The 22,875-nt window shown below is 37.1% G+C and overlaps 1 protein-coding gene across 8 annotated transcripts in view; it reads left to right on the top strand.

The window, feature by feature from the left end:
• The window catches only part of ZFYVE28 (zinc finger FYVE-type containing 28), a 199,205-nt gene that overhangs the window by 64,738 nt on the left and 111,592 nt on the right, over window positions 1-22,875 (top strand). For all 8 annotated transcript variants that reach the window (XR_011969423.1, XR_011969422.1, XM_072620033.1 and 5 more), the window contains exons 3-6: window positions 9,201-9,338; window positions 14,497-14,699; window positions 20,809-20,898; window positions 22,783-22,872. Coding sequence is in view for 6 of the 8 variants with exons in the window: in XM_072620033.1 (XP_072476134.1) it covers window positions 9,201-9,338; window positions 14,497-14,699; window positions 20,809-20,898; window positions 22,783-22,872 (521 nt within the window). In the remaining 2 variants the exon portion in view is untranslated. The remainder of the gene's footprint in view (window positions 1-9,200; window positions 9,339-14,496; window positions 14,700-20,808; window positions 20,899-22,782; window positions 22,873-22,875) is intronic.

The following is a 22,875-nucleotide window of genomic DNA, read 5'->3' as shown; positions in this document are numbered from 1 at the left end:
TGAAGTATTATACTCAGTTTTGCTGGGTAGGTGATTCTTGGTTTTAGTCCTAATTCCTTTGACTTCTGGAATATCCTTTTCCATGCCCTTCAATCCCTTAATGTAGAAGCTGCTAGATCTTGTGTTGTCCTGATAGTATTTCCACAGTACTTGAATTGTTTCTTTCTAGCTGCTTGCAATATTTTCTCCTTGACCTGGGAATTCTGGAATTTGGCCACAATATTCCTAGGAGTTTCTCTTTTTGGATCTTTTTCAGGTGGTGATCGGTGGATTCTTTCAATATTTATTTTGCCTTCTGGTTCTAGAATCTCAGGGCAGTTTTCCTTGATAATTTCATGAAAGGTGATGTCTAGGCTCTTTTTTTGATCATGGCTTTCAGGTAGGCCCATAATTTTTAAATTGTCTCTCCTGGATCTATTTTCCAGGTTCAGCAGTACATTATTGTCCCAATTTTCCCTTAATTCCTTTAGTTTTTGTCATTTCTGAATATGTATGATGCAGTACCTCAGGGTTTTTTTTTTTAATTTGCTTTGCTTGCACCAGTAATGATTTAGAACAGTTTTTATATCCTTTCACCCTTTATCAATTGGGAAATGGCTCTTATTTTTACAAATTTGACTCCATTCCCTATATGTTTGAGGAATTTCTTTTATCAGGGAAACTTGCTATAAATTTTTTGACATTACTTCATTGTATATGTTACCTCTTAGCAAAATATAGTTTCTCAGATTATCTCTTTTAATTAGGTCTGTTTTTACTTTTGTTTTTTCTGACATCATGATTACTACCTCTGCCTTTTTTTTAACTTCAGTTGAAGCACAATAGTTTGTTCCAGTCCTTTATTTTAGCTCTACGTGTGTCTTTCTGTTTCAAGTGTGTCTCTTGTAAACGACATGTGTTAGATTCTGGTTTTTAATCCACTCTGCTGCTTCTATTTTATGGGTGAGCTCATCCTGTTCACATTCACAGTTATGATTACTGTGTATTTCCCTTCATCCTATTTTCTTATGTTTATCTTCACTTTTTTTTATCCTTTCCCTCCTCAAAAGTCTGTTTTGCTTCTTACCATTGCTTCCCTTAATCCACCTTCTTCATCATCCCCCAACAACGTTTATCTTCTTCTTCTCTTATTTTCTTATTGAATCAGATAGATTTCTATATCTGAGTGTGTATATATACTTCCTTCTTTGAACCAAATCTGATGAGAATGAGATTCAAATATTGTCTGCCCCACCCCCACCATTTTCCCTTCCACTGTAAAAGCTCCTCCTTGCTTATCTCTTTTATGTGAGAAAAATTTCCCCATTCCATCTCTCCCTTCCCTCTTCTCCCAGTGCGTTCCTCTTTCTCACTTTTTTTTGAGGTCATTCCAATGTAATTAATTGACATGCATGCCCTCTGTCTATGTAGACACCTAATAATGATAAAGTTCTTAAGAATTACAAGTATCCTTTTCCCATATAAGAATGTATACAGTTTAAATCTATTAGGTCCATTATTATTTCTCTTTCTTTTATGTTTACTTTGTGAGTATTATGTTTGCATGTCATATTTTCTATTCATTTCTGGTCTTCTCATTAAATATCTATTTTTCCCCCTGAAGGATTATACTCAGTTTTGCTGGATAGATTGTTCTTGGTTGTAATTCTACCTCTTGTCTTTCTGAATATCATATTCCAAGCCCTCTTACAGAGGTAAAATATCACTCTTCCTAGAGTCCTGGATTTGAAGTCAGATGACCTATGTTCCCATTTTTTTTTCCTTTGTGACCTGGGGATAATCACTTAATCAATCTATGACACAGACTAAGAAGAGATGGCAAAAGTACACAAAAGAACTTATACAAGAAAGATCTTAACATCACCAATAAACATAATGGTGTGGTTACCGATCAGTAATATCCTGGAGAATGACCTCAAATGGGTATTAGGAAGCACCAGCATAAGGCTAGTGGAAGTGATGGAATTCCAGCTGATCTTTTTAAGACACTAAGAGATGATGCTGTTAAAGAGCTGCTGTCAATATGCCAACATATTTGGAAAACACAGTGGCCACTGGATTGGAAAAGATCATTTTACAACCCAGTCCTAAAGAAGGGCAATGTCAAAAAATGTTCAGATTATCAAAGTTGCTCTCGTTTCACACACCAGCAAGGTTATGCCTCAGATTCAGCAAACTAGGTTTCAGCAACGTGTGAACCAAGAACCAGAAGAGCAAGCTAGTTTTCAAAGAGGCAGAGGAACTAGAGACCAAATTGCAATATTTGCTAGATTATGGAAAAAGCAAGGGAGTTTCAAAAAAACATACACCCTTCTTCTAAAGCCTTTGACTGTGTAGATCACATCAACATGTAGTAAATCCTCAAAGAGGTGGGAGTACTAGAGCATCTTGTCTCCTGAGGAGTCTGTATACATGCCAAGAAGCAACAGTTAGAATCAAACATGGAACAAAAGATTGGATTAAGTCTGAGAAAGGCGTACCATAAGGCTGTATATTGTCATCTTATTTGTTTAATGTAAATGCAGAGTACATCATACAAAAAGCCAAACTGGATGAATCAAAAGCTGAAATTAAGGTTACAAGGCGAAACTCAGATATGTAGATGATCCCACTCTGATGGCAGAAAGTGAAGAGGAATGAAGAAGCCTCTTGATGAGGGTGAAAGAGGAGAGTGTAAAAGCTGACTTAAAGCTTAACACAAAAAAAATTAACATCTTGGCAGCAGGTCCCATCATTTCCTGGAAAATAGAGGGAAAAGAAATGGAAACAGTGCCAAATTTTATATTCTTGGACTCAAAGATCAGTTCAGATTAAAAGATGCTTGTTCCTTGAGAAAAAAGCTGTGGAAAAATCTGGAATGCATACTAACAAGCAGAGATATCACTTTGCTGAAAGAGGTCTATGGTTTTTCCATAGCTGTGGTTTTTCCACTGGCAATATATGGCTATGAGAGTTGGGCTACAAGGAAAGCAGAGCACCACAGAATTGATGCTTTCAAATTGTGGTGCTGGAGAAGACTTTTGGGAGTCCCTTGGACAGCAAGGAGATCAAATAAGTCAATACTTAAAGAAACTGATTCAGGCTACTCACTGGAAGGTCAGATGCTAAAACTTAAATACTTTGGTCCCATAATGAGAAGATGAGACTCATTGGAAAAGACCCTGATGTTGGGAAAGATTAAAGACAAAAGGAAAAGAGGATGGCAGAGGATGAGATAGATAGTGTCATGGAAGCAAGAAACACGACAGACTTCAAAAGATGGTGAAGGATAGAAGGGCCAGGTGGGCTATGGTCTACAGACTCACAAAGAATCAGACATGACTGAACAACGACAAAGCGTGGGCACTGTATTCAGTGACTGTGAAGGCTCTGGCACCTCTAAAACTATTATCCTTTGAACTCCATAGAAAATGAGTGCTCTCTTTACTTAGCCGAGGAATATGGGATTTAAGCTTTAATAGAGAATCCAGCTTTATTACTCATTCTTCCTAAGACTTTTAAACTAATTATTGAAATTAGAACTTGTGTATAAGGTAACTATTAAATCTGAGTGGTGTGGAATTAGAACCCTTATGTTTCACTGGAGCAATATCAATTGAAAAAAATATTGAGTATTTAATAGCCAACTAATTGATTTTTGTCTCCTAAACTAAACCACATACCCACATGTTGGAGTACATTCATGTTTAGCTTATAATGCAATTTGCTGTAATTAGCTAATTTGAATGTTCCATGAAACTCTGTTAAGCCAGGGATTCATTTGCTTACTATGCATTGGATAGTTCATCTAAATTGATTGGCATTCTTCCAGACTATGGATTGCTAGCTCCATCTGAACTCATCGTGTAGATAATTGTCACACATTCCTTTTGTAGGTTTTATGATGGCAGAAGCTTGTAGAATTAGGAAGAGAAATGAAATGTCTGGTTTTTTTATTAATGCTATCATGGATACAAGTCAATCACTGCTATAGAATTGTAAAAAAATGACATCATTGGGTATGTAGAAAATTACTTTTTCAAATGTCTACATATGCAGTATTTAAACAGTTCAAGTTACTAGCAACAGAACATTCATCTGTTTTTATTAACCGGTGAGATTCATTTTAAATCATGAATCAATTTTCACACAAAATCTTATTCTTGCAGAAGAAGTCAGGCTGTGTAGAGATGTTTTATTTTTAAAGAAACTGGACAGTTTATCATAATGAGAAATGTTACATCTGAAAATCAAACCAGTAATAGAAATCAAGAAAAACTTCTTAATTGTTACTTCAGTAATATAACAAAATCAGAAACGGTTCTTGGTTTCTTTTATTTTTGATGTAATAAGCTAAATTTGAAATGAGGGACCTCAAGCTCACATTTTACTCCCCTTAAATTTAATTTTAAATGAGTATGATAGTAGACCTTGAGTCTTGGCATTTAGGTTTAGTTTTAACTCAGTTGTTGGTCCATTGGGTGAACTTCAGCAAAATCTTTACATCAGTTTGAATTTCTAAATATCACTTGGAAATGAAATCTTAATTATTAAAATAGTACATGTGACATAGAAGTTATGTTTTGTTTCTGCTCTGTCAGGAGCAATTTATGCTAACAGGTAACAGAACCACACACACACACGCACGCACGCACACGCACACACACACACACACACAAGAGAGAAGGAGAAGGAGAGAGAGAGAGACACGGGGAGGGGGGAACAGGGCAATCAATCAAACAATAAGTATTTATTAAACACTTTCTATGTGCCAGGCACTGTGTTAAGTACTGGTGATACAAATAAAGCTGAAAACCTTCAATGAACTTGCATTCAGAGAGAAGAAATAAAGAGCAAATAGCTATGTATATATGGAATATAAAGGGAGCAAACAGAGGGCTGTTTGAGGGGGGACACTTATTACAAAGTCAAGGAAAGGCCGTTTAATGGCTAAGTCAGAACTAAAACTCTAGTATCCAGATTCCTATTTCTGTCTTCTTTCTAAAAGATTTGTAACCAACTTTTCTTCTTTCCTGTACAAAGCACTAAAACATACACTTAAAAATTAGGAGCATAATGTGGCAAAAAGAATACAGTACTCATTTTGGCTTTTCCCTGAATTTCCTCATTTATAAAATGGAAGGGGAGGGAGAGGAATAGGAGTAGTTGATTTTGAAGCTTCCTTTTAGCCCTATAATTCTGTGATACTGTTATTCTAAATAAAGAAGCATGTCCTTCCAAAGTGGAAACCACTATCACTTGCGTAATTAAAAAGGTACTCAGGGAAGGGAGAAGAAATCTGCTTTGTCTATAATCACCCTAGTTTCCATGGAAAAACAAAAACACCTGACATTTGTGTAGCCCCTTGAATTTGGTACTACATACGTTATTGTTGCCATTTTAAAGATAAAGAAGCTAAGACTTCACAGAGGTTAAGTGGCTTGTGCATAGTCCCATAGGTAGTAAGTGTCAGAGATGACTCAAAAAGATTTATGAACTGATGCAGAGTGCAGTGAGAAAAACCAGTGAAACAATTTATATAAGGATAAAATTATAAAGGCAGACAACTCTGAAAGACTTAGGAGCTCGCATCAATGCAATGATTAACCACAATTCCAGAGGACTGCTAAGGAACTATACTACCCATCTCTGGACAGAGAGGTGATGGACTCAAGAGAGAAATTTGAGATGCCATTTTTTTTTTAGATAAAGCCAGCGCAAGCAAGAATTTGTTTTACTTCACTATACATATTTATAAAAGTAGTTTTGCTTTTCTTTTTTTGTTGAATGGAGGTGGGAGAGAAAGAAGGTAGATTTTTATGGTTTAAAAAATTAAATAAAAAATAAAGCCTGAGGTAAAGGAGGGGAAGAATCAATCAGGGAAAATAAGAGTTTCAGTTTATCAGGGAGGGTCCAGTTGACAACAGAGAATATAAATTTGTAATTGATTTAGTTGGCCTGGTTCTGTGACTTACATTAGCAGCATTCAGTAGTACATGAGAAGGAGCAGAAAAAGTGGATGATAGGGCTAACCCTGGGTTGGGGTTTGGCAAGGCATGAGTATTAATAGGAAAAAATGACAACAGATTTAACAGTAAAAGTAGAGTGTATAGTTGAACTCATTGATGAGAGGGTCAAGAGATTGTAAAAAAAAGAAGAAGAAGAAGAAGAAAGGAATGGTAGAAAGAAGATAATAGATGGGGAAATCAGAGAAGGACAGAATGACTAAATGACTTTTGTGAGTCCCATATACTCTCAAAAAATGTATTGAAAAAAGAAACAACTATTTCTCTCTCACCTTCCCCTCCCCCCAGCAAATTCTCCCCTCTTCTGAATTTCTTTATAACTGCTGAAGGCATCACCATCATTTTTTTTTTCCTTTTTTTCCTTTTCAAATATTTTTCCCAAATTACATGTAAAAACAATTTTAACATTCTTTTTTTTTAAGTTTTTGAGTTCCAAATCATCTCCCTTCCCACCTCATTGAGTAGTCAAGAAATTTGACATGTTATACATGTGTAGTTATGCAAAACACATTTCCATGTAAGTCTGTGAAAGTCAGGCTGTGAAAGAAAACACAGACAAGGAAAATAAAGAAAATAAAGAAAAAGCTCAGAGTTGTTTTAATTTGCATTGCTCTAATCAATAGTGATTTAGAGCATTTGTTCATATGATGATAGATAGCTTGATTACTTTGTTTGAAAGCTGCCTGTTCATATCCTTTGACCATTTATCAATTGAGGAATGACTCTTATTTCTATTAATTTGACTCAGTTGTCTTTATGTTTGAGAAATGAAGTCTATATTAGAGAAACTTGCAGTAAAAATGTTTTTCACAGTATTGGCTACAAATTATGCATTCCTCTCCATCCTATTTTCCCTGTTTATCCTACTCTGTCTCCTTTCACCCTGTCCATTCTCAAAAGTGTTTTGCTTCTGACTTTTAAACCTCCCCCAGTCTGCCCTCCCTTCTATCACACACACACACCTGGTCTCTTATCCTCTCCTCCTCCTACTTTGCTGCAGGATAAGATAGATTTCTACACCCAGCTGAATGGGTGTGTTACACCTTCTTTGAGCCAGTTCCAATGAGAGTAAGGTTCATGTGCTCCCTTCTTTCCTTCCCCCCTTTTCTATCACCTTCGTTCTAATCATCTAGGCTTACAATTTTGGAGTCTTCCTCAACTGTTCACTGTGATTCACCCCATATATCCAATACGTTAAAGAATCTTATTGCTTCTATCTTCACTGTATCTCTCATATACATCCTCTCCTTTTCTCATATAAGCAAAAATCTTAGCTCCGACCCTTGTTGCCTCTTACTTAGAGTATTGCAGTAAATAATCTTCTCACTGCCTCAAATTACACTCTGTTCCAATCTATATTCCACAAAACAGCCAAAATGATTTTTCTGGAGGTTTTGGATGCAGAAGCCTTGACTTTTAGGTCTTCCTCTGATGGTAAGCAATGTTCTTCCTCATCCAAAAGGATGGAAGAAAATACCTGTTCACCAAGAAAGTAGCCTTCTATAGTCTTATTTTTTTCCCCCTGTTTTGGGGCATTTCCTCAGCCAGTTACTTGACTTTTGTGTCCTTTGTCAAGAGGAGGGTATACTCTGGGGACCTGTAAGTTCTCAGTTCTTCCAAGTGGCATAATTAAGGGAGAGGAGTTTACTCCTCTCTTGGCCTGTGCTCTGGTCTGGGAGATACTGGGAACTTTTCTGCCCAGGATCTTTGAAGATGTCTTTGGTGTTTGTGGGTTGTGCAATCTGGGAACCACAGCTGCTGCCACTGCCAGGAATTCCACTCAAGGCCTAATCATGCCAAGGCTGGGCTGCACTCTGCTCTGAGACCTGTACAATAGAGCTTTTCTGCCCAGAACCTTCAAGTTGGGTTGCTGCTCCACCACACCAGTGTGCTCCTCCTCTCCCCAGGGCTGCCACTCAAGGCTGAGATCCTGATTAGCTGTTTGATTGCCCCAGGGGCTTTAAGGGGAGGGCTCCTAAAATGGACACTGTGCCACAACTACTGCTGCTGCCTGGGGCTGCTGGGGCCAGACAGTGTTCCCTTCTCCCCCAGGTGAAAAGGCTTTCTCACTGACCTTTGAGACTGTCTTTGGCTTTTGTGGGTTGAGTAATCTGGGAACCACAGCTGCTGCTGGGGATTCTGCCCCCAAAGCCTGTTTGCACCACATGGCCAAGGCTGGATTGTGCTCCAAGGGCTGCACTCTGCTTTGAGCCCGGTGTGATTCCTGTTCACCTTCTAGCTTGTCTTGGACTGGAAATTTCTTTCACTGTGTTGTTTTGTGCCTTCTGCTGCTCTAGAATTTGTTTAGGGTCATTTTTTACAGGTACTTTATGGCCTATAGGGGGAGAGTTAGAGTAGGTGCTACTCTGCCATTTTGGCTCCACCTCCAAAATGATTTTTCTAAAGTGTGTATCCGTTCATGTCACCCTCTCCTTCAATGAGCTCCAGTGGTTCCATTTACTGCCCAGAGCAAGTATGAAGTCCTCTGTTTGGCATTTAAAGCTCATCATTACTTTGCCCCTTCTAATCTTTCCAGAATTAAGCAGCTCTCTTTTTTTCTTTGAATTTTAACTTGTTAATTTGTAAAATACAGGAATTGAATTTCTTCTGGCTATGAAATGTTATGATTTTCTGAAATTTCCTTGACCACATAAACTCCCTTGCTAGGTTATCTTTATGTATTTTGTACATTTTGAATGCCACAGAATCTTCATGATCCCATTTGGGGTTTTCTTGGCAAAGTTACTGCACTGGTTTGCCATTTCCTCCTTCAGCTCATTTTACAGGTGAGGAAACTGAGGCAAAGAGTGTTAATAGACTTTCCCAGGATCACATAGATAGTAAGTGTCTGAGGCCAGAGTGGACAGAGTGCCAGATCTGGAGTCAGGGAAACCTGAATTCAAATCCAGTCACCAATGCTTATTAGCTGTGTGACCCTGGACAAGTCACTTAACCCCATTTGCCTATTTCCTTATCTGTAAAATGAGCTGGAAAAGGAAGTGGCAGACCATTCCAGAATTTTTGCCAAGAAAACCCTAAATGGGGTCACAAAAAATCAAGTATATATTACTTACCAATAAAAGGAATGACTTTTTTCAGATGATAAACTCCAAAATACCTGATCATGTTATTCTAAGTCAGTTTTTGATGCAGGAGAAGATGTTACTTACATAATTTTAAACTATTCTGTTTCAGGATAATGTGTTAAACATTATAAATCAGATAATGGATGAATGCATTCCAAGTGATCGAGCAAATCGGGATTTTTGTGTTAAGTTCCCAGAGGAGATACGTCATGACAATCTGGCTGGCCAGCTTTGGTTTGGAGCAGAGGTAGGGTTTCTAATTTCTGCGATTTTATTTTTGCAATGTGTATAACTAACAAATAAATATGCTTTCTCTTGGTATTTGAAGCTGAAACAACATAGACTTGTACTTACCTATTACTTTAGGTTTTTTAGCTTGCTTTCTTTAAAACAATTTTTTAAAAGAGGTAAAGCAGTTACTGCTTGTTGTTATTTTCCAGGTTAGGAATCTGAGACAGAAAGGAGTTTAAACACCTTATCAAGGCCACCTGTCTAGGAGATGACAGAACTGGGATCTGAATCTAGGTCTTTTAACTCTACCCTGGGGCTCTTTCCACTGTATCATGTCATGGATATAATTTTCCCATTTGTGTATTAAAGAAAGTAAGATTTAAGTTGGACAAATTGCCATCTGTTCTCAGAGTTACTTTTTGTTTAAAAAAGAGGATCTTGGGGGGCGGAGCCAAGATGGCGTAGTAGAAAGACGCACATACACATAGCTCCGAACCCACAACCCATAGAACAACTACAAAGAAGTAACTCACGGCGAATTCTGCACCCAGAGGCCACAGAACATTGGAGCGAGGGAGATTTCTGTTCCGGAGAGACCTGCAAACCTCTCGTAAAAGGTCCTTCGTGCTGCGGACTGGGCGCCGGGACTGGGAGCTGAGTACAGCCCTGCCGTGGCCGCGGCACCGAGAGGAACAGATCCGAGCGGGCTTCAGGGACGGGATCTCCAGCGGCCGCACAAGTACCTCCACCCACAGGTGACGGGGGTCTGTGAGAGAGTCCCTTTGGCGGGTCGAGGGGGGAGTGGGGTGCCCCCATGGCTCGGGCCCCCTCGGGAGACAGAAGCTGAGGGGCAGCGGCAGACCAGGGCTCTCCAAGCAGGCAGGAGCCTGGATCCATTGTTGAAGGTCTGTGCATAAACTCCCTGAGGGAACTGAGCCTGAGAGGCAGCCCTGCCCTCACCTGAGCATCTGAATTTAATCTCACACTGAATAGCAGCCCTGCCCCCGCCCAAAGCCCTGAGGCTGGAAGCAGCATTTGAATCTCAGACCCCAAACACTGGCTGGGAGGATCAGGAGGTGAGGTGGGTGTGAGGAAAATATTCAGAGGTCAAGTCACTGGCTGGGAAAATGCCCAGAAAAGGGAAAAGAAATAAGACTATAGAAGGTTACTTTCTTGGTGAACAGGCATTTCCTCCCTTCCTTTCTGATGAGGAAGAACAATGCTTACCATCAGGCAAAGACACAGAAATCAAGGCTTCTGTGTCCCAGCCCACTCAATGGGCACAGGCCATGGAAGAGCTCAAAAAGAATTTTGAAAATCAAGTTAGAGAGGTGGAGGAAAAGCTGGGAAGAGAAATGAGAGACATGAAGTCAAAGCATGAACAGCAAATCAGCTCCCTGCTAAAGGAGACCCAAAAAAATGTTGAAGAAAATAACACCTTGAAAACTAGCCTAACTCAATTGGCAAAAGAGGTTCAAAAAGCCAATGAGGAGAAGAATGCTTTCAAAAGCAGAATTAGCCAAATGGAAAAGGAGATTCAAAAGCTCACTGAAGAAAATAGTTCTTTCAAAATTAGAATGGAACAGATGGAGGCTAATGACTTTATGAGAAACCAAGAAATCACAAAACAAAACCAAAAGAATGAAAAAATGGAAGATAATGTGAAATATCTCATTGGAAAAACAACTGACCTGGAAAATAGAGCCAGGAGAGACAATTTAAAAATTATGGGCCTACGTGAAAGCCATGATCAGAAAAAGAGCCTAGACATCATCTTTCATGAAATTATCAAGGAAAACTGCCCTGAGATTCTAGAACCAGAGGGCAAAATAAATATTCAAGGAATCCACAGAACACCGCATGAAAGAGATCCAAAAAGAGAAACTCCTAGGAACATTGTGGCCAAATTCCAGAACTCCCAGGTGAAAGAGAAAATATTGCAAGCAGCTAGAAAGAAACAATTCAAGTATTGTGGAAATACAATCAGGATAACACAAGATCTAGCAGCTTCTACATTAAGGGATCGAAGGGCATGGAATAGGATATTCCAGAAGTCAAAGGAACTAGGACTAAAACCAAGAATCACCTACCCAGCAAAACTGAGTATAATACTTCAGGGGAAAAATTGGTCTTTCAATGAAATAGAGGATTTTCAAGCATTCTTGATGAAAAGACCAGAGCTGAAAAGAAAATTTGACTTCCAAACACAAGAATGAAGAGAACCATGAAAAGGTGAACAGCAAAGAGAAGTCATAAGGGACTTACTAAAGTTGAACTGTTTACATTCCTACATGGAAAGACAATATTTGTAACTCTTGAAACATTTCAGTATCTGGGTACTGGGTGGGATTACACACACACACATGCACACACGCACACACACATAGAGACAGAGTGCACAGAGTGAATTGAAGAGGATGGGATCATATCTTTAAAAAAAATGAAATCAAGCAGTGAGAGAGAAAGATATTGGGAGGAGAAAGGGAGAATTGAATGGGGCAAATTATCTCTCATAAAAGAGGCAAGCAAAAGACTCATTAGTGGAGGGATAAAGAGGGGAGGTGAGAGAAAAACATGAAGTCTACTCTCATCACATTCCACTAAAGGAAAGAATAAAATGCCTACTCATCTTGGTATGAAAACCTATCTTACAATACAGGAAAGTGGAGGATAAGGGGATAAGCAGAGTGGGGGGGGATGATAGAAGGGAGGGCATGGGGAGGAGAGTGCAATTTGAGGTCAACACTCATGGGGAGGGATAGGATCAAAAGAGAATAGAAGTAATGGGGGACAGGATAGGATGGAGGGAAATATAGTTAGTCCTATACAACACAACTATTATGGAAGTCATTTGCAAAACTACACAGATTTGGCCTATATTGAATTGCTTGCCTTCCAAAGGGAAGGGGTGGAGAGGGAGGGAGCTAAAGAAGTTGGAACTCAAAGTGTTAGGATCAACTGTAATGTTCTTACCACTAGGAAATAAGAAATACAGGTAAAGGGGTATAGAAAGCTATCTGGCCCTACAGGACAAAAGAGAAGACAGAGACAAGGGCAGAGAGGGATGATAGAAGAGAGAGTAGATTGGTCACAGGGGCAATTAGAGTGCTTGGGTTTGGGGGGGGAGGGGAGAAAAGGGGAAAAATTTGTAACCCAAAATTTTGTGAAAATGAATGTTAAAAGCTAAATAAAAAAAAAATAATAATAAAAAAAAAAAAGAGGATCTGGTTATTTTTAGTGATTATAGGGACAAATAATAGGGAACCATAACTTAAATTTACATATGTATATTCAATTTTTAAAGTAAAACAATATAAATAAATTTAATCTGTTGATACTTTAGAATAACTTTGAGCCTTTTTAAAAAGTAATTTATTATGCTATCTCAAAACTTCGTTTTGGTGGGACTGCAATTAATGAATATCATTTTCCTGAGCATGCCAATTAGACTTATTTCCCTAGGATATGTGTGCTCAACTTTTTTTATGAGGAAGACTTTATTTTCTTCAAGTCTTGACATCTTCACGACATTTGTGTTACGAGAGAAAGGAAGCTGATTTTGAAAAGTTAGATGATTTATTATATGCTGAAGTTTAAAATTGATTAGTCAGTCAGTCACGTTTGACTCTTTGTGATCCCATTTGGGGTTTTCTGGGCAGAGATCCTGAAGGGATTTGCTATTTCCTTCCCCAGCTCATTTTACAGATGAGGAAACTGAGGCAAACAGGCATAAGTGACTTGCTCAGAGTCACACAGCTAGTAAGTGTCTGAGGTCATTGAACTCGGGTCTTCCTGACTCCAGGCCAGGCGTTCTGTACACTGTGCCACCTAGCTTCCCAGAGTTTAAAATAGTGTCACTGATTTAGTGTAATATAAAGACCTTGGAAATGATATAATCTAGATGACCTTAACCTAGGGACTGTGAATTCATTTAAAAGTAATTGATAACCATATTTCAATATAAATGGTTTCCTATGTATTTTATTTTCTACATTTAAGATATTATTCTGAGAAGGGGTACATAGACTTCACCAGACTGCCAAAAGGGTCCATTACACAAGACAAGTTAAGAATCCCTGATCTAATCTAATTTTTAAACAATCTGATTCTTACTGATGGCATTGAGACTGTGAGTGGAAATCAGCTTTATATCTTCTATTTAAAAAAAAAAAATTACCCACCTGTCTTTCTTCAGAAGGTTCCCCTCTCCTCTAGTACTTATTGGTTCTTTCAGTAGTAATAGTAGCTAAGATTTATATAGTGCCTTGTCTGTGCAAAGTTACTGTGGTAAGTACTTCACAAATGTTATCTCATTTGACCCTCACAATAACCCTGGGAGGTAGGTGTTGTTATCATCCCCATTTGTTGATGCTGTCATCGAGTCATTTCAGTTCTGTCTCTTTGTGACCCCATTTGGGGTTTTCTCGGCAGAGACACTGGACTGGTTTGCCATTTTCTTCTCCAACTCATTTTACAGATGAAGAAACTGAGGCAAACAGGGTTAAGTGACTAGCCCAAAGTCACACAGCTAGTAAGTGCCTGAGGTTGGATTTGAACTCAGATATTCTGGTGCTCTATCCACTATACCACTTATTTGCCCTCTTTCAATTTATGTTCAGCACAGTAAGCAAATGAACTGGAAAACTTTGACCATGGTCTGAGGGAAAGGGGATTGGAGAGGTTTCTTGGAACCCTGTTAAATAGATTACATTAAAGATGGCAAGACATTGCCCTAGTTTTGTTTATATCTCTATCTTTACACATTGGTGAAAATTTGTTTGACTGGCATAGGAAAAGAGAATGCTCTCATGGGAATATCTTTATACTGTATTCTAGTACAACAAACGGTTGTAAAATTGCTAGAATTACAGTTTTTTTCAGCACTTGCTGCATGCTAGATAAGTAACTCACAAAAACAGGAACTTAAAAATCATGTAGGGAAAAGCAAATTAATTTTAAGCCCTTTTTTTCCAATTTGACAAAATATTTTCTTAGAAGCAGTCTTTGTTTTGCTGTAATTCCTGATGTTTTCTAAATAATGAGAATCAGAGGGCCAACAAAATGTATTGTGATCTACTTTTGTCTATTTGGGCAGTCGTAACTAAGGAAATTTATATGACAAACTTATATTTGTAGTTTAAACTCTAACTTTCTCATCTCTCCCATTTTAACAGTGCTTGTCTGCAGGTTCAATTATCATGAATCGTGAAATAGAAAGCATGGCTATGAGGCCACTAGCCAAGGATCTGACGCGTAGCTTGGAAGAACTTAGAAACCTCATTCGGGACCAAGCCTTAAGAGATTTAAACATTTATACTGAAAAAATGAAAGAGTCTCTCAAACATTTTGATGTCCTGTTTGCTGAATTTGAGTTGAGGTAAATTTTAAATGCTACAAATTCTTGCAACAAACGTTCACAAGTATAGCTTTCTTGTTATTTTTCTATGACTATAACTAAATTTTCAAAGCTTTGAGGTTTATATTTATTTCCTATGCGGAAAGATTGATTCTTATAGCAAATTGAGCATCCATAAGTTAATTACATGGTGAAGACTGTTCTAGTTGTGGGCAAATCCCAGTGTGTGAAACCAATCATTTAATCAAGCACTTATTAAGCACTTGTTATGTTTCAGTGGATTCATGATCTCATCAATGTGTTTCCTTCATCAGAGCATGTCAGATTCCTATCCCCTTCTCACTATGTGCAAATCTTGTCCATATTCTTTTATTTACCCAATATGCAGGAGGCCTTCCTTTAGGGGAACAGTTCCTAACCTTTTTTGTGCCCTAATTTCCTTTGACAGTGTACTGAAGCTAGACTCAGATCATTTTTCAGAATGCTTTTAAATTCATGAAGGAAATATTGAAATTTTATCAAAATGTTAAAAAACCAAGTTTATGGACTCCATATTAAGAATTCTTGCTCTGGAGTTTAGGTCTTTTAACATTAAGTGCAGTATAAAATTTTGGCTGTCCATCTTTTGTCACTGCATAACTAACCTACCTCCTTTTCTAACCATGTATCTCCTGGATGATATATATTTGGGGGAAAAAATGCAGCTTTGTCTGTTGTTTTTACTTGACACGTATTTCCCACTGTCCCCATGCCCCCAGAGATCCATCTCTTATAACAAAGAATAAAAAGGGAAAAAAAACCACAGTGCAGCACAACTGGCCAGCATATCAAAAAAAGTCTAACATTGTCAGTAATATTCTGCAACTGTAATTCCTTACTTCAGCTAAGAAGGGAGGAATGTGACCTCTCATGTTTTTTCTGGTCATTATAATTTTACAGCATTCAGTTTCACTTCTTTTGTGGTTGTCCTTCCCATTTACATTGTTGTCTTCAGTGTGTATTTTTTTCCATTTTTATTTTTATTGCAACCTTCTCGTATTTCTTTTTATTTTTCCTACTTATTATTTCTTACTGCATGTTAATATTCCCCTAGATTTATGTACCATAATTTACTTAACCATTATCCATTTGATGGATATCTACTTGTTTCTAGTTCTTTGCAACTATGAAAAATTCTGTTAAATATTTTGGTGAACATGGGCTTTTATTTTTATCATTTATGTCCTTGGCTCTATGTTTAGCTCTAGGATAAACTAAATTCCTTTGGTTAGTTTTTAAGATCTTCTGTTATTCCTGGACCCAACCTATCTTTTTACTCTCATTGAACATTGCCACTCTCCTACACTCTTCAATACAGCCAAACTGGCCTTCTCTTCCTTCCTCCTACACACTTTTCATTTCCCATCTCCATTTTCCATGTCTGTCCCTAATGCTTGGAATGCACTCCCTCCTTGCCTCTGCTTTATAAAGCTTCACTCCTCTTTTAAGATGCAACGCAGACACCGTCTTCTACATGAAGCCTTTCCTCAACCCTTCCAACTGCTAGTGTACTCCCTCCCAAACTGTCTTGTAATGAACTATTTTGTATATGCTTTTACTTTAACAGTATATATTTTTATATGTAAATGTTGTGTCCCCTCATTAGGATTAAGCTCATTGCAAGTAGAGATTATTCCTTCCTCGATACTTGTACCTCCAGAAGCATTGTTAATAGGTACTTAATGAATACTTGTGGATTGGTTTATTTTTTTTTTTTGGATTGGTTTATTTTTGATAAATATTTTAGTCATTTTCTCAACATAATTATAAAATGATTTCCAGAATGGTCATACTAGTTCATAGCTCTCCCAATAGTGAATTAGTTATGCCTGCCTTGCCTTCAGCCCTTAACTATCATTGCCAAACCATGAGGTGTAAGGTGAAGTCTCAGAATTGTTTTGGTTTGTCTTTCTCATATTATTAGTCATTTGGTGTATTCTTTAGCATAGTTGTTAATAGTTTGATATTCTTCTTTAAAAACTATTTATTAATATTTAGCCACTTTTTGGCCTTATGTATTTCTGTTAGTTACCTACATATCTTAATAATACATCTTTATTAGAGATATATGGTAGAAAAAAATTTTTTCTCAGTCACTTCCCTTCTTATCCTAGTTGCCTTAATTTGGTTCACACAAAAGCCTTTCAATTTCATGTGATTAAAATAATCTACTTTGTCTTTTGTAATTACCTCTATCCTTTGTTTGATTTAAAATTCAGTTCTTAGTCATAGCTATGAAAGATACTTGATGTGCTTCTCTTCTGACTTTTTTTGTGTGTGTGACCTTTAATATTATGAACATGTATATAACCAGTTTGAGTTTAATGTATGATGTAAGATCTTTAACTGTTTCTTCCACACTGCTTTCTAGTTTTTCCAGTAATTTTTGTTAAATAGAAACTTCTTGCCTGGGTATTGTAAGTTTTCAAGTTTATAGAAGAGTAGATTATTTCTGATTTTTTTCTACTTTGTTCTATCGATATATCTTTTTAGTGTTGTTGTTTTTTTTTCTTTACCAATACCAAATGGTTTTGATTATTACCACTTTATAATGTATTGTGATATCTAGAATTTGAGGTGTGCTGTTTCCATTTCATTCCTATCTTATTTTTGTTGTGTCCCTTGATATTCTAGAATTTTTTCTGCAAATATTGTTATTTTTGCCTTGTTTTGTAGTTTGATAGCACTGAATTTAGGTGGTATTGTCATTATTATTAAAGCATGATCCAACGTGAAAACTGTTATTCTAGTTGCTTAAGTTCTTAATCAGAGATGCTATTTTTTTCTACTACTTCTTACATGCATGTCATCCTTATAAATACATTACAGTTCTTCATAATTGCTATGAGCTTCTTAGTTGTGCTTTGAGTCACCCACAGTTTTGCTTCTTCTGAAGTTATGTCATCCTGTGATCCATAGTCCTATAGCATTACAGGAAAGGATATTAGTATTAAGAGAATATGTTTTTGTTTCAAGGACCAACTTGAAATTTTTAAAAATGCTACACAATTTTCTCAAGGAAAATTAGCCTGTTTTCTTCCTCTTATTCAATTCTGAACCTAAGCACTACCCAACTGCCGTGGCTGTGTACAGTAAGCATACTAATGGACTCTCAATATGGTCTCTTCATCCAAATGTATATCACAATCTGAACAGTAGCTCTTCATCTCCTTGATTTTTTCCTTCATGGATTGTTAAAGGTTTATCTCTTATGTTTGGTTCTAAGTTTGGAAAAGTATAAGAGAAGTCTAAGACAAATTATTTGCCTTCAAGGAGCTCAGGGGTCAAAAAAACAGAACACAAATTCAAGAATCAAAAGCAGTTCAAGAGAGTGAGTCACAAAGTTTTAAGTGCTAAGAGTCCCAAGAGTAGAGAGCATGGGAGTCGTCTCACAAGATTACATGGAGGTGCTCAGCTTTGAATAGTAAAATGTGAACCAGCCTTCCTACCCTTCAGATACAGTGTTCATGGCTGCCTCCATTCCTTAATCCTATTATCCCACCTACCTGAAATATCTTTTTTTTCCCTTCAACCTACTGCTCTCCTACCTGCCCTTGCAAGTTGAGTCCCTGGTTCTAGGGAGGAACTGTACCAGGTCCAAAGTACACTATGGGTTCCTACTACTACGTCTATGACTTATGAGTCTCCATTGATACATTCACATTTAATAGCCAGTTGACATAGTTAGCTCAAAGCAAAAGTCTTTACTGAAATTTCATATAAAGAAGGTGATTGAAGGTGATTGCTTTTCTGGAATAATTTGAGTACACTTTTTCCTGTAAGACTGAATGATTTCAAGGACACTGACAAATTTTGTGATTGTGATATATGCACATGGCTCCCAAACTACCTTGTACAATCAGTTCAATTAAAAATGTCTGGATTAAGGTCCTAATAGCATCACTGATAGTATCAAAACATTCCTACTATAAACACAGTATGTACCATGTACAAAAATGTAGAAAAAAGACAAACGAGTGAGTGAAACAAACTGGATTAGCAGCCATCACCTAGTGCTGTATTAATCTGAGGACACAAAATATTTGGAAAAGAACTCCCGGTGTGATAAGAACTGCTGGGAAAGCTGAAAAGTATTTTAGCAGAAATTTAGGTTTAAAAAAGCTATCTGTCTATCTATATGACATGTCACAGTAGGCTCAAAATGAATATGGGACATGAATGTGAATGGTCATGCCATGAAAAAGATGATAAATGATGAAAATTGAGTACCTTTCAAAGCAATGAAACTTTGACTAGAGCAAGAATTATTAATCCAATGAGGGCTGCAGGACGCTGCAAAATACAAAGTAGGTGATTTTGACTACGTGAAATTGGATAGATTTTTTATAAACAAAATGAAATCATTTAGGAAAAAGAAGGAAAAGTTTCAGGTGGGGAAAAGCTTGCATGTCAAATATGACTGTTACTAATTTCTAAGATATGTACAGAATTAACATGAACACATCACATAAAGAGGCACTTCTCATGGCAAACGTGTTTTTCACTTTTGTGCAAAAAAGTTTGTGAACAAAGTTTCTCAAAAGAATTGCAAACTATTAACCTTATGAAAGTTTTCTCCAAGTCACTAATAGTAAGAGAAATGTAAGTCAAAACTCTGAGGTTTCACATTGTACTCAGCAAATTATAAGGATGACAAAATATGTAAGAAATCAGTGTTGGAGGAACTTTGAGAAGACCGGTACACTAAAATACTGGAATTATCAGTTATTTCAACCATTCTAAAAACTAGTGTGGAATTAAGCTGCAAAATAGACTAAAATTTCCGTAATTTTTGACTTAGTGATCCCATTTCTGATTTCTGATTCCACAAGGGTAGAACAACAGAAAAGGCCCCAGCTACACCAAAGCAGCAAAGAATGTTAAAGAAAAAAAATGTCTGTAGATTGAGGAATAGTGTGATAGTATTGTACCATAAGAAGCAATGAGTGTGATAAATTCCCAGAAACATCTGAAGACTTATGTGAACTAATACAAAATTAAATAATCAGAACCAGTAAAACAGTATACCTGATGACTGTTAATGTAAGAGGAACAACAAAACGGAACAAAACCCTGAAACTGAATGCTGCACAACTAAAATGACTACTCTGAAGTCCTAAAAAAGTGTTGAGAAAAAATACTTCTCCCCCTTTATTGTAGAGATAGGTGATTAAGGATGTACTAACACAGTCAATATGTTGATTGAGTTTGATACTATTTCCTTCTTTTTTAATCATTGTTACTGAGAATTAGTTCTGTGGATAGGTTTAGATGAGGAGAAATATTTAGAAATATATGTGATATAAAAACATGGCACAGAAATATATTAAAAATCTACCTGCCGATTTCTTGTATAATTGCTTCAACTCTCTTCAGACTTCTCCTTTCCTTTTCTTACTGAGTAAATTTTACTTGTCTTCAGGATTTCTTGAGAGCTTTTCCTCTCTCTTGTATGGACTTCCATGTAGTCCCATCTGTGAACCCTTTGAAAATCTGCTTCCTGAAAACCTAGAGTTTATGCCTTACTTTGCTTGGATTTCCTTTCCTTCCCCAACAAATTCTAAAATATAGAGAGCATAAAGCACAGATTGAAACCATAAATGCACTTTGGAGGTAGGGAGTGCATGCAGCCATCAAAAAAGGGGCAATTCTTTGAGGAGACAGATTAAATAAAAAATAGTCCTGTTTAACCTGACTTAAAATTTTCATAGGAATCACAGTATTATAATTCTCATTTCTAATTATTTTCTTGTTAGAAATGAGAGAAAATGAAGCACTCTGCAGCATGAAGACAAATAAGCAATTCTAGTGAACTCAAACCAAAATTAATATTCCAAAACATTATTACTTAGAAAACAGTCAATAGATCTGTCATTTCCTTCAGTAACTAAGCAACTATAGTTATGAATGATTTTCATTTTTACTCTCATTAAAAAATTGCTGCGTTTGTACAGTTGCCCACCCGAAAGGGGGGTGTTATAATTAAAATGTTTATCTATTTATTTGGTTTTAATCAAAGATTTCACACTGTTTGGAGAGACAAAATTACAGTATTTTATAATTAAAACATAACACTTTGTTATCTTTTTAGTTATGTCTCAGCCATGGTACCCGTAAAGTCGCCAAAAGAATATTATGTACAACAGGAGGTAATCGTGCTCTTTTGCGAAACAGTGGAGAGGTAAGAATGCAACATATAAGTAACTAATTCATTATGTTTTTTGTTTCCTGCATTTTAATCTTGCATAGAATTAACAAGTAACTGGTGGTTATGAAATATCATTTCCTGAGGGGTGAGGTGGTGGAGAGGAATGGGGCAATTCTGCTTTTCAGTGGATTATGAGGACCCAGAGTCATTACTTTTAGCTACTTAGAACCAAGTTAGGTCAGTGTTGAAAATTTTGAATATTTTTCTTGTTAAATTATTTAAGTACATATAAATTGTCAGCCAGTCAGTCAACAAGCACTTATTACATACTTACTATGTGGCAGAAACGGCTAAATATCAAAGATACAGAGAAAGGTAAACACAGTTTAATGGAGTCAGCAGTTATCAGCAAAAACTGAAACAGGCTGGAAGGATGGGTTGAAGCTAATAAGATTAAATTTAGCATTCAGTACTTCAGGGATCCCTGTCATTGATTCAGTTTAGTTTGGCAATGTTTATTAAGCACCTGATATGTATAGAATAGTGGAGACAGACAAAAGTGAAATGACCATTCCTTTTAGGGAGCCTGTATTCTGTCAGGGTAAGTTTCAGGGGAAATGGACAGGGAGTATAAACTGTAACCTTACATAAGGAAAAAGGATGTCATTTGAGTAGGAAGAGAATATTTACAGTGCAAGGTAGGGCCCGGGGTGTATCAGGAAAGACTTTATGGATATGGTGGGTGAGGCTTGAATGAAGAAAAGGATTCTAGGAAGGGGCATTGTAGATGTTGGGAACAGATTCTAGGAAGGCACAGAGACCAAAAATGGAATCTTAAATTTGGATTATGTTCACTGGAACTTTATAAAAGGTATGAAAAGAAATATGAAAGGTTTGAAAAGAAATGTGAGATGAGTTGGGGAAGGTAGACAGGAGCCAGATTGTAGAGGGCTTTAAATGTCCAGCTGAGAAATTCATATTTTATCCTTGAGGCAGTAGGGAACCAGTGAAGGTTAGGGCTGGGAATTACTTAGTCAGATTTGTACTCTAGGAAGGATATTTTAGCAACTATGTGAATAAAGATTAGAGGGAGGAAAGACAGGAATGAAAGAAACTAATTAGGAAGCTAGTGCAGTAACCCTGGCTGGAGGGGATAATGGCCTAGGCTGTAGTCATTGTGTAAGTGGAGAAAGGGGTACAGATTACATCCCTGCCAACCCTGGACTTTGTCATCCACTCCTGATACCAGACCTTTTGAGACTTCAGGACCTTTTCATCTGTTGTGAAACTGATTCTGCTTCTATGTGATGGCTGTCCCATTTAGAACTTGATCACTAGAGAGCAGAGACTGTCTAGCTTTTTCTGTTTGTACCCCCAAAGATTAATATAGGGCTTTTCATTCATTCATTACTCCTCAGGGACTATATTCTGGATTCAATAATATAACACTGCTTTGACAGCAGAAAGTTGCTTTCTCAAAGTCTTGACTTATTTGCAAAACTTTCTTGCATTGATGAGCTGGTTTAAGAAGTAAAGGAGCCTTCTGTGGTTCCCCTCCCAATCAAAATTTAAAAGGTTTTAAGTGTTGCCAGTGATATTACCAGGGATTGTGGAGCCAGAGATAAAGCTATAAGGTATCAGTTATTAACAGAGACATCACCAAGGAAAATGGGGAGCTAAGTATATGCCATAATATTAGTGCCTTGTCTAAGGTATATTTTTCCTCGTAATTTGGTTGAGGTAGCTGGGTGGGAAGAGTTTTGTATCTGGGCCAATGAATTGGAAAAAAAAATGGCAGCCATCACTTCATTTTTTTCCCCTTTTTCTTGAAATTGAAAGTTTTCTGACTGTTCATTTGTATATAATTAGCTGAAAAAGTAACAAGTTATTAATAATTTCCTTTTTTTAATTGACTAGAGCTCTAAAGCTTGGATATCTCACTCAAGACATGATTGATGACTATGAACCAGCATTAATGTTTACAATTCCAAGATTAGCCATTGTTTGGTA

The sequence above is a fragment of the Notamacropus eugenii genome, chromosome 6 (genome assembly GCF_028372415.1).
Source record: "Notamacropus eugenii isolate mMacEug1 chromosome 6, mMacEug1.pri_v2, whole genome shotgun sequence".
Classification (NCBI taxonomy): Eukaryota; Metazoa; Chordata; class Mammalia; order Diprotodontia; family Macropodidae; genus Notamacropus; species Notamacropus eugenii.
Note: the sequence above shows the minus strand (reverse complement) of the source record. Positions and strands in the feature narration are given on the sequence as shown.